At 41.1% G+C, this 16,327-nt stretch overlaps 1 protein-coding gene across 1 annotated transcript in view; it reads left to right on the forward strand.

Moving 5' to 3' along the window:
- Positions 1 to 8,770: 8,770 nt before the first annotated feature.
- Positions 8,771 to 16,327, forward strand: part of GDA (guanine deaminase) — a gene marked incomplete at its 5' end in the record, with an annotated part of 29,827 nt that continues 22,270 nt past the window's right edge. The window contains 3 exons of the mRNA XM_082301528.1: positions 8,771 to 8,992; positions 14,152 to 14,240; positions 15,913 to 16,084. Of these exons, the coding sequence (XP_082157654.1) occupies positions 8,771 to 8,992; positions 14,152 to 14,240; positions 15,913 to 16,084 (483 nt within the window). The remainder of the gene's footprint in view (positions 8,993 to 14,151; positions 14,241 to 15,912; positions 16,085 to 16,327) is intronic.

Genomic DNA, 16,327 nt, shown 5'->3' on the forward strand with positions numbered 1-16,327 from the left:
AAGGACAAGTGATCCAATACTTCTTAACTCTCATTCATGGCCTGGGCAACATGTCTTTGTGTCTTGGTGTTCTGCTTTGTGGTAGTATGTTGTCAATGTATGTGTTCATAATGCTCCAGTCAGTAAAGTGTGTCCACAGCTTTTGCAGATGCATTTCCAGCAGAACAATTTTGCCTCCACAGTGCTGCTGTGAGAAGCACTGTGATGGTTTTGTGAATTCTGTCAGGATTCTCTACCAGAGGTGTCAACAACAGCATTGGGTATGTGACTAGGTATGCATTCTTCATGTCAACTTGAGATTCAAGAGAAAAAGCACACTATAAAATACACCGTTATTACCTTTGGGAAAAAAAAAAAAAGAAAAGATGGGTTCTTCAGAAGAAGGCAGATACTTAGAATCACAGAATGGTTTGGTGTTTTTTGGCATTTAAACTCATCTAGACCAAGTCCTCTACCACGGGTAGGAACAGCTTCCACTAATCAAGAGTCCCAGGTTACTCAAAACCCCATCCAACCTGGCCTTGAATACCTCCAGAGATGGATCATCCACAGCTTCTCTGGGAATCTGTTCCACTGTCTCACCACAATTACAGTACAGAATTTCTTTTTTATGGCCTATTTCAATTAACTGTCAGTTTAAAGTTGCTACCCCTTGGGCTGTCACTAAAGGCCCTGGTAAAAGTCTTTCTTATAAGAAATAATTGTATGAGATAGATGTAAGAAAAATATACAGTGAAAAGCCATAATAAAATCCCAACTGGAGTCTTTTTTTCTCCAGGCTAAACACTCTCAACTCTCTGTCTGTCTTCACAGGAGAGGTGCTTCAGCCCCCTCATCTTCTTGACTGCCTTGCTTTTACAAGTCCTTGTCTTTTCTGTGCTGGGAACCCAAGAGCTGGACACAGTAGGTGAGGTCTTGCAAGAGCAGAGCAGAGGGACAGAATCCTCTCCCTCACCCTACTGGCCGCACTGCTTTTTATGCAGCCCAGTATACAACTGGCTTTTGGGGCTGAAAGGGCATGCAGCAGATTCATATCTAACTGTTCAGCTACCAATATGCCCAAGTCCTGCAGGGCTGCTCTCAATTCACAGCCTCTGCTGATGCTGATGTCTGCTCAAATCCAGGTGCAACTGGGTATTGTTGAATTTCATGAGGTTCACCTTGTCTCAGTCCTCAAGCCTGTCAAGGTCCCTCTGAATGGCAATGCACCCCATCAGCTGCACCACTCGTCTCAGTGTCATCTGCAAGCTTGCTGAGAATGCCCTCAATCCACTGTTCATGTCATTAATAAAAACACAACCTTACCAGTGCCAATACAGATCCCTGAGGGACACCACTGGTTACAGATCTCCTTTGGATACTGAGGCATTAACAACAAATCCTCGGATGCAGCCATCCAGCCAGTTTCTTATCCACCTAGTAGTCCCTCACTGAAGCATATCTCTCTAATTTATCAACAAGAATATTGTGTGGGACAGTGCCTTCAATGGCTTAAGGCTCCCACCTTACTTACTGGTGTGATTTGAAGTGTTGTTCTGCTGGGGGGTAGGAAGGGCCTGCAGAGGGATCTGGACAGGCTGAGACCAATGGCATGAGGTCCAACAAGGCCAAGGTCCCACACTTTGGTCACAACAACCCCCTGCAGCCCTACAGGCTGGAGACAGAGTGGCTGGATATTGGTGCAGGGAAAAGCACCTGTCAGTGCTGGTTGACAGCTGCTGAACATGAACCAGAGTGTGCCCAGGTGGCCAAGAAGGCCGGTGGCATCCTGCCTTGTATCAGTATGGTGAATGGAACTAGGGAAGTGATTTCCTCTGGTACTTGACACTGATGAGGCTGCACCTCAAATCCTGTGTTCAGTTCTGAGCCACTCAATTCAGGAAGGACTTTGAGGTGCTGGAACAGGTCCAGAGAAGGGCAACGGAGTGGGTGAAAGTTATGGAGCACAAGGAGCAACTTAGGGAGCTGGGGATGTTTAGTCAGGATGAAAGCAGGCTCAGGGGAGACCTTATCACTCTGTACAACTGCCTGAAAGTAGGGCGAATCCAGCTGGGGATCGGCCTCTTCTCCCAGGCAACCAGCGACAGGACCAGAAGACACAGTCTTAAGCTGTACCAGGGGAGGTTTAGATTGGACATTAGGAAGCATTCCTGCACAGAAAGGTTGATTGGGCATTGGAGTGAACTGCCCAGGGAGGTGGTAGAGTCACCATTCCTGGAAGTGTTCAAGGAAAGACTTGGATGTGGCTCTCAGTGCCATGGTCTGTTTGTCATGGTGCTGTTCGCTCACAGGTTGGACTCTGATCTCAGAGATCTTTTCCAGCGTAACTGATTCAGTGATTCTGTGATAGAAAGTTTGATTTGATGCTATCTGTTTTGGTTTTAGCGTTGCATGCCCAAGTTGTGTTTACCAGCAACTGAGTTGATGCTAGCTGATGGCCATCCATATGCACCATGTGTCCATACCTGTGTCCGTACCTAAAGTGGCCATACCTAGGACCACATACCTTACGTGTCCATGTGCCTACACCTAATACATGATTCCTACATGAATATGTCTACAGATGATATGTGAAACCAGATTTCTGTAGAAATATCCCACATTGCCTAATCTTTACTAAGAGAAAACTGTGCAAGTGTAAAAAGAAAATTACTGAAGGACCTTGCAAACAGATAGCAGAAGGAGAAATTTTTTTTGTGGCTTCCTGCATGCAGTCCTCAAGAGTTCCCTTCAACCAGAGGAAAACCATGGCAAGCACACAACTGGTGCTCACAAGCAGACACTGCTTTTGTCAAAATGTAGGCACAAGACAAACCAAAAAACCAAACACCACCCAGGAAATTTGATTGTGCAGCTCCATCTGCTCAAATTGCCAACATAAACACATTTATTGGGTGCTAATATGGCACATACTTGTAGTACTTTCAGCTTATATCACTGAGTGCTTAAGAGTCAGCAAGGCAGATGAAACAGTAATTTTATGAGAAAGACTTACACTATCAAAAATCTTCTGAAAAGATAACCAAAATGTAGACAAAAACAAGGATTAAGGAAATGAATACAGAGAAGATTAAGGCCTGTCCACATCTGTCATTTTGCAGCTATAGGCAATTATGTTTTTTTCACGTCTGTGTGGTCTCTACAGATGGTACTGACCAGTAGCCATAATGCTTCTAGCCAGGGTGACAGCATCCCATGAAACCCTGTTAGGAAAGGGTGAGGCTGGAAACTGATAGTGAAAGAATGAACATTATGATCAGCCTTTAAGGGATGAAAACTCCACCTTTTCCCACTTGTCACACCTGTGTTTGCCTTTTGGGGAAGTAAGGGGGTTTTTATCAACTTTTCAGATTGAACTTGGATGAATAATACTGACATGTACATCTACAAAATGTTGCTTCTTTTCTCTCATCTTTCCTCCTTCCCTCCCTTCCCTCTCCTTCTTTAAGAGGAACTGTTGGGAATTCGGAAATATTGTATATCTCAAATAAGAGACTACTATTTTCAGATGGTTTCAAAACCCTGTTTTGGATGCAAAGCAGGAAGTTTCTGTCAACAAGTCATAGAAATAAATTCCTTTTCTGTTCGAGATACGGTAATCCAAAAATCCGTAAATAAGTAAGTTAGTTAATTCAGTGTAAATACATTACTAATACCAATGGACTTCAATACCTGTTTGATTTTTTGTTTTTAATTCTCACAGTTTATATATTCATGTTTTAGTATCTTCTGGAATAAAGTGATGAACTAATAATACTCTGATATTATTTTTATATTTCTAATAGACTTCCTTCAACCTGATCACAAAACTTCTTATGATGATTTTGCTGCTTTACTGAACACTGGCACACTCGAAGAGATCCTTCAGACACCGTAGAAATGCAGCCGCTGGTCAACACATTGCAATTATTAGGAGTAGGTTTGGATGCATGGACTATTAATTACAGCTGTGAATTTGTTTATTCATCATGGTACAGAGTTCACAAATTGCTCTAGAAGAAAATTAATTCCAGCATCAGTGGAATTTGCTCCTTGGTAAAGCATGAAAAGTGCTCATGTGTGGACAGCAATAAAGCAGAAATAAATGGTAACATCTCACTTTAATTCCTTATGACAATTTATTTGTGACTACACTTCTGAAGTGTTTTATCTTCTGTTAGCAGTGTAAAGTTAGATAAATCATTACTGATAGTATGTTGAAGATTATTATTTGGTTTTATTGGTTTTTTTAGCATGAAAATAAGACCAGCAACACAGTCTTTTTTGAACAGTGTTATATAAACAGTGGTTTATAATATTGCCATGGCCAGAGATCAGCTGATCCCATTCTATTATGGGTGTTGGCTCCACCATACAATGTAATTCCACGGATAAAGTTTATCAGTGAAAGTTCTCAGGCAATAACAGCAAGTCATGTCCAATTTTTTTTCCCATAAACCTCTGTCAACAGCAGCAGACACCCAAATTCTATTCCATTCTCTTTTAACATGATCAGAGGTAAAGTTCACCAAGCACAGTGATTCATCCTTTGTGTCTTGTGGAAAATAGAAACAGATTTTCCAACAAAATCTTTTGACATATTTCACCCATTCATGCTTGTACTTCTAGTGAAAGATGAGTTTTACTGATATTTGTGCAGTATTTCCTGGCTTTTCTTAAGATCTTCTCTGAGTTAGTTAATACAATTCCTGCTATGAACAAGCCTTGGCAGTAAAACAGAAAAATGCCATGTTAGAACTAACATCAGCCAATCTGTGCTTCAGTTAATTATGTATCTGTGAGCAAGCAGAATGCACCATCTCTAAATTCTAATGATGGGATATCTTATGACAGTACTATGCCAGTGCTGGCCTCTTTAGGAGATAGGAAGTATCAGAAGGTAACTCCACCATCCCCTGGCAGTGTCTGAGCCTTGGTTTCCCAAGCCTTTGTAGACTTGGGTATCAAAGGCTGAAAGCTCTAGCTGAGACCTGCAGAGTGAATACCCATGGTGTCAAATGACATGGAGGTTGTGTTTATGGTCATTGCTTCATATTCTTTTTGAGTGTGGTAATTTTCACTTGTAGATGGAGTTGGAAAAATTAAGTTATGTAACATATTCTGATTATATACATTTTTGTGGGAAAATGAGGTGTCTGAAGCAGCCTGTGCTCCCAACATAGCTCCCAACTTAATTTCTCACTTGAGAGTAAGCATACTTCACTCTTTTTTTTTTTTTTTGTCTGAATAATACCAATAATTGATTAACTGCATTAATCAGCTCTTTCTTATACAGAAAAAAAAGCAATTATTGGCAGATAAATCAGCTGTATTTTTTCTCTCCACTTACCTAGTTGCTATGTTACAAATTATGGACAAGGTCCATTTTGATCATAAATGCTATAATAACATTCATTGCCAGATCAGGGTAATAATTTTCATATCCTGCCACGCAGGTTGCACAGGCACTGACCTCAACAGGCTCATGACAGAGGAGTTTCTTGTTGGTGGCAAGTACCCCACCAACTACTTTTCGAAAGCAGTGGGCAGATGCAGGCTTCTTTTTCTCATATTTCTCAGATGTTGCAGGATTAGCTTAAGTGCTCTGAGACTTTGAAACAAGTAATTGAATTCTTCCTTGGTATAGGGTGACAACTGAAGAAAAGCTCAGGAAGTGAAAGTGTTAAGGAGAATAAAGGCACTCTAATTCTGTTAAAATCTGTCCTTGTGCTACTAGAGATTCATTGACTGATTTTTCTTCTAGTCCTGAATATGTTTGGCTTCAGGACTCACCTAAAGACTCATTTCTATAATTGCCTGAAGACCATAGATAGTCTGATAAGCTACTGAATAATGAGACAGACTTTTTTTTTCTAAACAGTATTAGATCAAAGTACACACTATTAATTATTAAATGTATTACACATATGTGATAATATTAAGTGCTACTAAAAAACCACCCATTGCATAATTTATAAGAAGCTAAGTATCTCTCTCCAGACCCTCAACTATTTTGAGGAAGGAGGGAAAAAACCAAAAGGAGCTACTCTTTAAGTTAATTACTATGTAACAGTCACAGCAGAACATTACATTTCTATCCCAGATGGTAAAGCGCCAGCTATATCAGCTTATCCCAGCAAAACAAAACATACTTCAGTCTTACAACATTTTGGAACAATGACTCAGTTTTTCATAGCTGGCCAAGGTCTCACCTTGACTCATGCAAATATCTAGGGCACGCATGTGTAACTGTTGCAAACTAAAAACCAAAAAAATTCTAGGAGGAGGGAAGGGTGCTAACCATTCTTCCACCAGCAGTTTTCCACCACTCCCATGTTTTCCCACGTGACAGCTGGAAAAAGCAGAAGAGATCTCTTTTTGACAGTTCTTTTGACTATGAAATTATACAACTTCAGAGCGTTTGGAACACATGAAAGCCAAAAAACCCGAAAACAAACCCCAAAACCACAACAACAACAAACCCACCCCGCCCCCCAACCAAAAAAACCTAAACAAACAAACAAAATCAACATAAAAACAACAAAAATACCCACCACAGGCAGTGTTTGTTATTGACACTTCTTCCTAAAAGGGAGAAAGAAGACTCTTGGAAGAGACCGTCCATAATTTTGTTTTTTTTCTCTTTCATAAATACTATCTGGATTACATCTCACTCAAATCACTGCACTTCTTTTTGTAAGGAAGCTGGACTCAATACTTGAGATTTTTAATGGAAAACCAGGGTTGAAGCAGTCAGAGATTCTCAGGAACAACCCCCTTCCCCACCAAACACAACCGAAGGGTTCCTCAGGAACACTGAGCTCTGCTGAATATTATTTTGAAAGGCAGTGTAACTGAGTCTGGTAGCAGCAGCTGCCTTGGTTTACCTCCCCAGTGTGCTGCCCTAGGACAGCTGTGCGCTTCACTTAATGCAAATCAGGCTAATACAGCTTTTGGCAGCAAATCCCAAGCTCTTGTGCTGCCTGCTGCCACCAGGGCAAAGGCAAGTTGTGTGGAGCAGCAGAGCTGTTTTCACTCCTCTCTTCAGGAGGAGGAAGTGAATTTACCACTGCAGGGCTTGGTCCCTTCACCCTATTTCTCATCTCCACTCACCTTATTATTCAGCCTTTCTCCCGCTCTTTATCCTTCCTGCTGCAAAAGACAATTTTCCTTGCCTGGAGTAATAGCATGGAATACAGCTCATTTCAGCTGCAGCCTTGACAAACACAACAACATCACCCTGAGAAACAACTTTGGAAGAGCAGTTTTGAACGTACTAATTGAGAAGGCTTTTAGTGCTATTTTTAAAAATTTATTACTCTGGTCTTCAAAGAAACAGAAAGTGTTATTGTGTTTTAAACAGACTGAACTGCATGAAAGATTTTCATGCCAGTTTCTTCTTAAAAGTAGATTAATCTGCAAGGCCTGTGATTTGTTTTGTGTGCTAGATTCTCGTGTCAAAGATGCTAGAAATACAATAAGAAACTGCTATGTGTCTTAAACCCCCAATTTTATCTCATAGTGAGTTTTCTTAAACTCCAAGACCTCCCACAAGAACTGCCAACATAAGTAAGTAAAAGTCACTTTGACACGTGTGTATTTTTTTGGACACTCTTTAGTGCCTGTTTAAGCAGATCTCAAAATCCATGTAAGAACATCCCATTGATATCAATAAATCCAATGGCTTTTTAACTTCATTCTCAGCAACCTAACACACTCTTATGAAAAGAAGGCAAGATGAAGGTTAATGACTTGCCCATGGCAGGCTAAAATGAAATTTATTCTGTGCTTTCCTGCTGTGCTTCTCTCTCCTCCCACCATTAGTCTGGAGAGTTTGTAGGATAGATAATCTGCCATGCATTTGTATAGTGTCAGCACAAGGGGAGTGCAAAGGTCTTTTAATGATAAACCATGTAATGACAAACTTTGCAATGCAGCCTTGAGAACGATAGTGTCAGTGCCCTCGGTGTCAAGTTCACTCATCACTTGACAAGTTGATGAATAAAGTTGCCTTCAAACACAAATTCAGAGGACATTTGTGGTGTTATCCTTGATGCACATAATTCTGCCTCTTTGAAGTCTTACCCCAATACTCTCAATAGTGATCCTCTTAGCATGTGTTTATTATGTACTTTGACTTAGGTTGTTGGAGCAGAATATCGTTCTGGGGACACATTTCTCTGAGTTAACAAAATTAAATTTTCTCTGCCTTTCATTTTCCTGAGGTTGTTTTCTCTTTTTCTGTAGACCATCTCCATTGAATGAGGCTGCCTACTTCTGGTAGGTCTGGTACCTCAGCTGGCATCTATTCTCTACTGCTACACCCTTCTAATATCCAGCACAGAGGCCGAGGAGTGATGAGACAGTCTGAGATTTGAAGATCTTAAAGGTCTTTTCCCACCTACAAACCCAACCTCCTGTAAATTAAACTTCTGCAAGTGATTACATCCCGCAGGTTGGTTGCAAAAAGTGAGTTGCCAGACACTCTTAAAACACTACCAGAGACCTTGTCGAATCCCTCACCGCTTCCCAGGGCGTAACCGGGACCTCAAAACCCACCGGGCATCGCTCCGGGCGTTCGCGCCTCTTGATGGAGGAGGACAAACCCCCGGGATGGGGGGCTCAGCGGCGGGGAGGCCGAGGGCTTGCGGGGCACCCCTCGCACCTCCCGGGCACCCCCGGCCGCCTCCCGCCCGGCGGCGTCGGGGGAAGGCGAAGCGTGCGGCCCGGCCTCCCGCCCTCCTTGCGCCGAAACCACTCCCTGAAGAGAAAGTCACCAGGGGGTGGGGAAATGGTGACAGCTCCAGGAAGCCGGCGGCGGCACCGGGAGACACCGAGGGGACGCAGCCCGCGGGGTGGCAGCTCCCAGCCCGCCAAGCCCGCCGCCGCCATGGGCTCCCCGCAGCGCCCGCCGCTCGCCCACGTCTTCAAGGGGACCTTCGTGCACTCCAGCGCCTCCGCCCCCATGGAGATCCTCCACGGACACCTTCTGGGGGTGGACGATAACGGGACGGTGAGTGGGGGGCGCGGGCGGGGTGTCGCGGCCGCCGGCGCGGTCCGGGCGGCGGGGGAGATGCGAGGCAATCCCTCCCGGTCCGCTCGGCGGGGGCGGTGGTCCCCGGGAGCCCCGCTTTTCCGCAGGGTCCATCAGGGGCGGTGAGAACGAGCCTTTTCGGCCCCGAGTCCGCGTCCGGGGGTGGTGAGGCGCAGGGCCGGCTCCGGCGGTCTTCGGGGAGAAAGCGGAAAATTTTCGCACTCCTGTCTATCGGGGCAGGCGCCGCGGAGAAGGGTTTTCGCACTTGCGGGAGTTGGAGGTAACCGGGATGAAGCATTTCGTCGGCACGAGTCTGCTGTTGGCGTAGATCTGCTTTTGAGGTGTGCTGAGTGTTCCCAGAACAGCAGCGTGCCTAAACCTGGCATTCTTTCAGATTTTCTGTTTTCTTTCAGTTTCACAAGCTGTTTTGTTTTTCTTAGGGTATCTAAACAGGGATTGTGAATAATTGCTGTGTACCCACTGCACGGCCGTGTCAATAGTATGAGCCAAGCTTAAAACAAGCATTGCACTTGCTGAAAATGCAGGATAGAGTCTAGCAGGGAAGCAGTGTCATTCCCTTTACAGTATCACACTTGAAACTCAGTTTCACAGTGCAGGTTGTGGAGGCAGACTGGTGATTTCTTATAGACTCCATAACATATATGGGCACCCTATACAAAATTTTTAAAAGTAATTTTCTTTCTTGTGGCTAAATAACAGGCTTCAGTGTGCCAGGCTTCGGTAACATTTGAAATCTGTGCAAAGCACATTTTGAGCCCTAACTGTTTGTTTTCTTTATTCACACCAGTCCATGACGGCCTGTTTCAAGACAGCCCTTTTATAGCTGTTCAGGAGTCTGGTGCAAGGTATATCAAGTCTGTGAGGAGCTGTATTTTGAGGTACAGGAGGGGAGTAAAAATTTGCAGAAGTATGTATGTATTGGCTGGTATTCACTAAAATAATAGATTTGAATGAAGAAAGGTTTGGGCGGTGTAACTCAGATGCAGAAGACAGAATTTCATACCCCATCACTCTCTTTAATGGCAATTTCTGGAAAAGTGTCTCGTCACAGCACTTATAGGAAATCAGATTTTTTAGTGATTTTCTTGAAAAAGAAGTACCTTAGTAAGCTACACCTAGGGATCTGTGCTCTCACTTATTCTCTCTCCTTCTCCCAGGGAACAAGGATTCACAGTACACTGTTTTCCTTGCATAAATTAGAAGGTGGTTTTGGTTTTTTGTTTTTTTTTTTTAAATTTCCATTAAAACACTATCTTCTTAAAATAAAATTCCCACCAGAATACAGAAACAAGCCCTTATAATTTCTTCTCTTTTTATTACAAATTCTTGGCATTTTAATATTCCGGGGGTTGATACAGTGAGTATCCCATATGCTCTTTTCCTTCCCTATTACTCATAGTGTAGCCCCATGCAGAACAACCTCTGGAATCACAGAAGAGTTGGCTTTTTGAGAAGGACATAGTGGTTAGAAAATGTCTTACCTTTATTCTTCAAATTTACGCCAAAACTGCTTTTCCTTTCCTCCCAAAGATGTAAATTTAACTAAGCAGGTGCTTTTGCCTCATGTCGCTGACTCCATCATGGAAGATTCTTGCATGGTCTCTGATACTGTGAACAGGTCAACTTGTATGAACGGCTGGGTCCTGTTGTGTGAGTCCCTGCATATTCTCCAAGGGATGTAAAATGTCATCTTTCTCTGCTTTGACCCAGATGTAAAGGGAGTTTTATGAAGAAAAACATTGCTTTTGGGTATAAAACCCCAAATTATCATCAATTTAGCAAAGTAAAGGACCATGTTTAACCAAGTGGTTTGCAGAGCAGTGTAATGTCTCTCTTGAGGAACAGCAAATAGAAGGAACATCATTCCTTAGGGTAAAGAAAACGGGCATGAGTGCTGTTCAGTAACATAATTGTTATTGAAACGTTGGTGTAATTATCCTATGTGAGTAGAATATTTAGTAAATAGAAAAAATATTAAAATAAAAGCTCCTGTGAAAGTCATGAAAAGCACAAGAGTTGAGGAATAAGGATTTTAAATCTGAGGTTTGATTTAAGCCAGTTGGGACAGCAAGTGGACATGTGTCAGCTATAAAAGGAGGAAGGTACCAAGGTACCAACATCCATCTGGAGTTCATTGCTTAGCCTTTCTCAGCAGGCTGGGCAGTTCCTTTAGCAGCTGGGTCTAGTAAGTGTTGTTGTCTCTCATTTAGCCTCACATTCTAGTTTTGGGAACCAGTCAAACAATAGGCATCATGTCTATAATTGCAGTTATAATTTATATATATATATATTTTTTTATATATATATATAATTTATATATAATTTATAATATAATTTATTATTTATATATAATTATAAATTATATATATATAATTTATATATATATATAATTTAATGACTGTGGGAATAGGGAGGGAAGAGATCATGTGGGAGGGGGAAGAGGGATCACCCCTTGTCATGCTCACCTATGAATGTCATAGCCAGAAATAAAGTAAGACTGGCACTGTTGGGTCCAAACAAACCATGTTTCTTCAGCCAGTATCATTCATTTTCCATTCTCTTGGCAGCAAAATATTTGCACTGTGGTGCTTGGAGGCACTCAGGGTTTGCTACACTGGGGTTGATGCACAATTTAGTTGCCCAGCTATGCTTTGATGGAAGAGCTTTGGGTATCACTTGGTATAAAAAAGACCTAAGTTAGTCACAAGCATAGGGAGGTCTTTACCCCTGATCTTTGATGCTTCAGCCCCATTACAAGGGTAACACATGAGAGCTTACAGAAGTGTTCGGTGTTAGCAGCCACTGATTCTGAGTTTTTTGATATACCTTTCCCAAAGTGCCAATTATTCTACTTGACTTTCTTCTTTAAAGCTGAAGTTCTTAGTATTATGCAATTCCCTTGACCCTGTAGTGACACTGCTGTAAATTTTTTTCTTGCTTCTACAGTGTTGAGGTGCAGAACTAATTTAAAGAACAGTGCATCTAGTTGGTTACCTTGAATGTGCAAGCAAATGCTGGAGCAAATATCCAAGCATAGGATCCCAAAGAGCTTAGAGCATTCAATATCAGAAATGTGTCTAAAGCAAATGCATCCTAAAGCAATAGGGTACTACTCTTGGCTGACTAAGGAGTTCCATTGGTAAGTTTGTTTGAAAAGAGTGTTGATGTCTTGCTGATTTACCCATAGTGTCATTCGACCATAATGGACCAGGTGTCAGGTTTAGAATTGATTTCATGTATCCAGTTTCCTTGAAACATATTTTCTTCATTTTTCCGTGATTCAAGTATTTTATTTTTCTGCGCCCTAAGAGTACATAACAGCCACTGCTTTTCCATGGCAACGCCTGTTTCCAGAATTTGTCGTCTGGTGTTTCATGTTTTTCTCTCTCTCTTTTTTTTTTCCCTCCCTCTTTACCCATCTCCCCCCCAGCAGCTCTAACATTGCTCATTGTACATCCATTTTGACTTCAGTATCTGAATGACATTTTCTTTATTGCACATCAGATATTTCAGTAGGTCTGTGTTCCAAGCCTTCTGCAGTTATAGAGTTAATTAAGTTGGCTGTATTCCTCTTTGGAAGGAAGATGACACTGCTTTTTGCGAACTATTAATGGAATACTATAATGTTACAATTTTTGCTAGTGCGGTATTTATTTATTTATATGGCATTATTTTAATTTTTTTTTCTGACTAAAAATGTTAAACATCTGCTCTTTAGACAATGTAAATCATACCAGCCATAATTAATTTAAAAGACTAGGCAGCTGATAACTTCTTCTCTACAGTTTAACAGCCTTTACAGTTTAGCAGCTTTGCTTATTTTTGTCTATAGAAAGAACAGAAAATGGTAAATTTCTATGCAAAAGAAACATACACATAAAAAAATGGCATGCAAGTAACTGCTAAACAATGCTTTTTTGGTCCTCTTGCTCTTCCTCCTAAGTTTCTCCCTATTGACATTTTACAAGTGGAAGTACAAGTCTTGCCTTTTTAAAATGTGCTATTTTTTTTTTCTTTTTAACTGTTGCCCTAGAAACTGCTGTCATGAGGGTGGTACAGGCCCTCAGCGTGGACATCTTCCCAGGAGGAGAAGTATACTGGTAGCAGAAATAGTATTCCCTTGAACTTAGAGGAATGAGCTCTTACACCAAGGGAGTTGGAAGACCATGAATTGGTTTCTGGCAGAAACTGTGGTTAGGCAAGAATTTCTGTAAGCTCAGATGGGCAGTCGTTGGCCAGGGGAGACTTTTGAGTCCTCTAAATTGTCAAGTCTTGAGGAAACCTGGATCCCACCTGGAGCCTGTAGCAGGACTTGCAGTTCCTAGGCTCCACAATCTCTGTTTCCTGGGGAGTTGTCATGCCTATTATTGACAGACAAGAGAATCAGGGAGTTGAGAATTCAGCTGCTAAGAGTCATTTTGTAGATTAAAACACCATAGAATTTAAAAATAAGTAGGAAGTATGCTAAAATTCTGACTTGGCAACAGCAACTCGTCATCAGTAGAGTCGTTCTCTAGGAGTCAAATGGGGTTGAGTTTGGCTCCAGATTGCAGTTTTTTGGGTTTTTTTTTTAAATAAACAAAGATCTCAGCATCCTTTTAACTTGTTCTGTAGAATGAAAATATTATCCACATTTTCCCCCTCAATTTCTTTTCTTATCCTAGGCACTGAAAAAATTAATAAAGCCCAACACAAGCAGAAAATTAGAAAATACTTCGCTTGATGTTGGTCAGTTGTAGGCAAAGCAAGTAATTTGACCCCTCTGGTTGTGAATACTGTAACCTAATTCCTGTAAGGCTGTTGTGCACCTCCTCAGCAAGTGACTGTACTGCTAGCATGATGTTACGTTACAGGACACCAAGGTCTGTGCTGTTCTGCCTGTTATTACCTGAGAAGAAATTAATTGTTTCATTACGAGTTACAAGGTGGGTGCGATTATGAGAAGGTATTTCAAAATCATGCTTGACAGTCAGGAGGAGCAAGTGTCTCAATGCAAACCTAACACCTTTGTAGTAAGCATGTAAAATTGGTTTTAAGATATAACTTGTTTTGCCTTCACATAAACCTGATGAGGGATGCACGTTTAAAGAACCTAACTGTGTTTTCTTTTTTTTTAGATTGTGTTTGTGGAACAAGCTGATCAGCTAGAGGAACTGGCTAAGACGTGGGGGTTCAAAACATCTGACATAAGACAACTGAGTAAACAGTATGTGTTTTGTTAAGATTAATTTCAGCAAATGCAGTTTATTCTTTGAGTGAGGGCAAGTGAGGCAGGGAGCACATTAAATCCACATAATACCCATAAATACGGTGGGCAAAACTCTGTTTTGGTGCAGTGACATCTCTTTACCCAAAGGTGCTTGTGCTCTGGAAGAGACTTGGAGGATGGACAGTCCATGTTATTTTTGCATTCCTTGGTTTGGGATGGCAGACATGGCTGAATTGTGCTGGCTGACGTATGCTGCACAGAACAAAATGTCATATTTACTTTTCAGGCATAATCTCTTCTTTGCTCACAGAAGTAAGTGCCATTCTTTCTTGAGATTACATTTTATATCCATTTTGTTAGCAGTGGGCTGTGCCTAACATGAAACTCTAGACGCAGTAAATGTAGGTAACACTGACACTGCAAATATGAAACTCATTTGCTTGGACTTTGACATATTCCATAAAAAAAATTAATACTATTAGAAGATTTAAAACTTCTACACACAGAACTTCTGATTTCTCACTATACTGCAGCTAGAGGATTTTTTTTTTTCTTCAGCCAGTGAAATGCCCCAACTTTATGGTGAAGTGAAATAGTTTTGGACTGTATCTACTATGCTTTGCATGTAGTAGCACTGTGAACAACTTGTGACTTAGAATTGAGAGCTACAGCATCCTTCTAGTAATCAATTGTTAAAAAACTTGTATGCTTTGCTGAAAGGCTAATCATATAGTATATACATCAGTCATCAGATATTTTCTTCACCTGAAATAGCCTGAGGAAAGTGGAAGGTGCTGAGAATATGGACCAGGTTGAGGAAGACTTTTCAGCATTTATAGCCTGCAAGAAAACAGAAAGAAGGGGAATTAAAAAGAGATAAAATTCAGATCATTTAGTAGTCGGGAAGAAGGAAAGAGGAGTGAGAGAAATGTTATGCAGTAGGGAATTTCAGCACAAACCAAAATAGTCATAGCAACTTCCTAGTAATGTTGATATATTCATCCCTGTTATTGCATGAACATTACATGACAACATATAGTTTTACAGTTCCATTGTAAACATGCCTCTCCTGTCAAGATATTGAGCAGAGCTTTTTTCACCAGTGCCTGTGTCTGCATTTTTAGACACAGTGTCTGTTCTTCCATTAAACCTCGACATTAATTGATTTTATATATCTATATAGACATACAAATAATGTAGAGGAAAACTGGCATATAGAAAGGCACATTTTGTAAGTATTATGGTCTGGAAGCTAAAAGCATTTCATATATATCCATACTAGAAAGCAAGGCTGTGTACAAATGTCTTTTTCAGGTGGATTCGACAGTGGAATAATTTTAGTTATTGTGAAGTCAGTTTGCCTTTTTGGCATTTAGGGTGGGTCAATATTAGAGATAATTGGATTCATCATGCTCTTGCACTGTTTTTCTCAAAAAAAACCATGTGTATTTTGCCATGTAAAAGTACTACTCAATTGCTTCATACCAAAAAATGGGTGTGGGTAGAGGTACAGCAGGAGTTACAGGCTGAAGCTGGAAGAGACAGGATAATCTATACTTGCTATTTACTCTGGTGGATTTTACTCAAAGATACTGTTTAAAACAAAGCTACTTACCATGGAGAATTTTGAGACATTTTGGATTACTATAATTTTATTTTCTTTCCTTAGTGAATTCTTCATGCCGGGATTGGTTGATACACATATTCATGCCCCTCAGTATTCATTTACTGGTACAAGAGTAGACCTGCCTCTTTTGCAGTGGTTGACTTCCTACACATTCCCAACAGAAGCCAAATACCAGGACAGTGGTTTTGCAGAAGAAGTGTACACCAGAGTTGTTGTAAGTCCTGCAAACAACATTTACCTGCTTGATGACATTAATTTTTTTGTAATATAGGTATGTTTTCAGAAGGTCAGCAGAAAGAATAGCTCATGTTTTACTGTCATGGAAACCAGATAAAACCAAGATAGCCACTCTTCTAATTGCTAGCCAAGATTGTCTGTTACTAGTTCCAGTCTCGTTCTGTTGTTGCTGGCAATAGAGTTCATTTAGTCACAAGGTTAACAATGAACTGTTTATCAC

This window comes from Coloeus monedula (genome assembly GCF_965178545.1).
Source record: "Coloeus monedula genome assembly, chromosome: Z".
Lineage (NCBI taxonomy): Eukaryota > Metazoa > Chordata > Aves > Passeriformes > Corvidae > Coloeus > Coloeus monedula.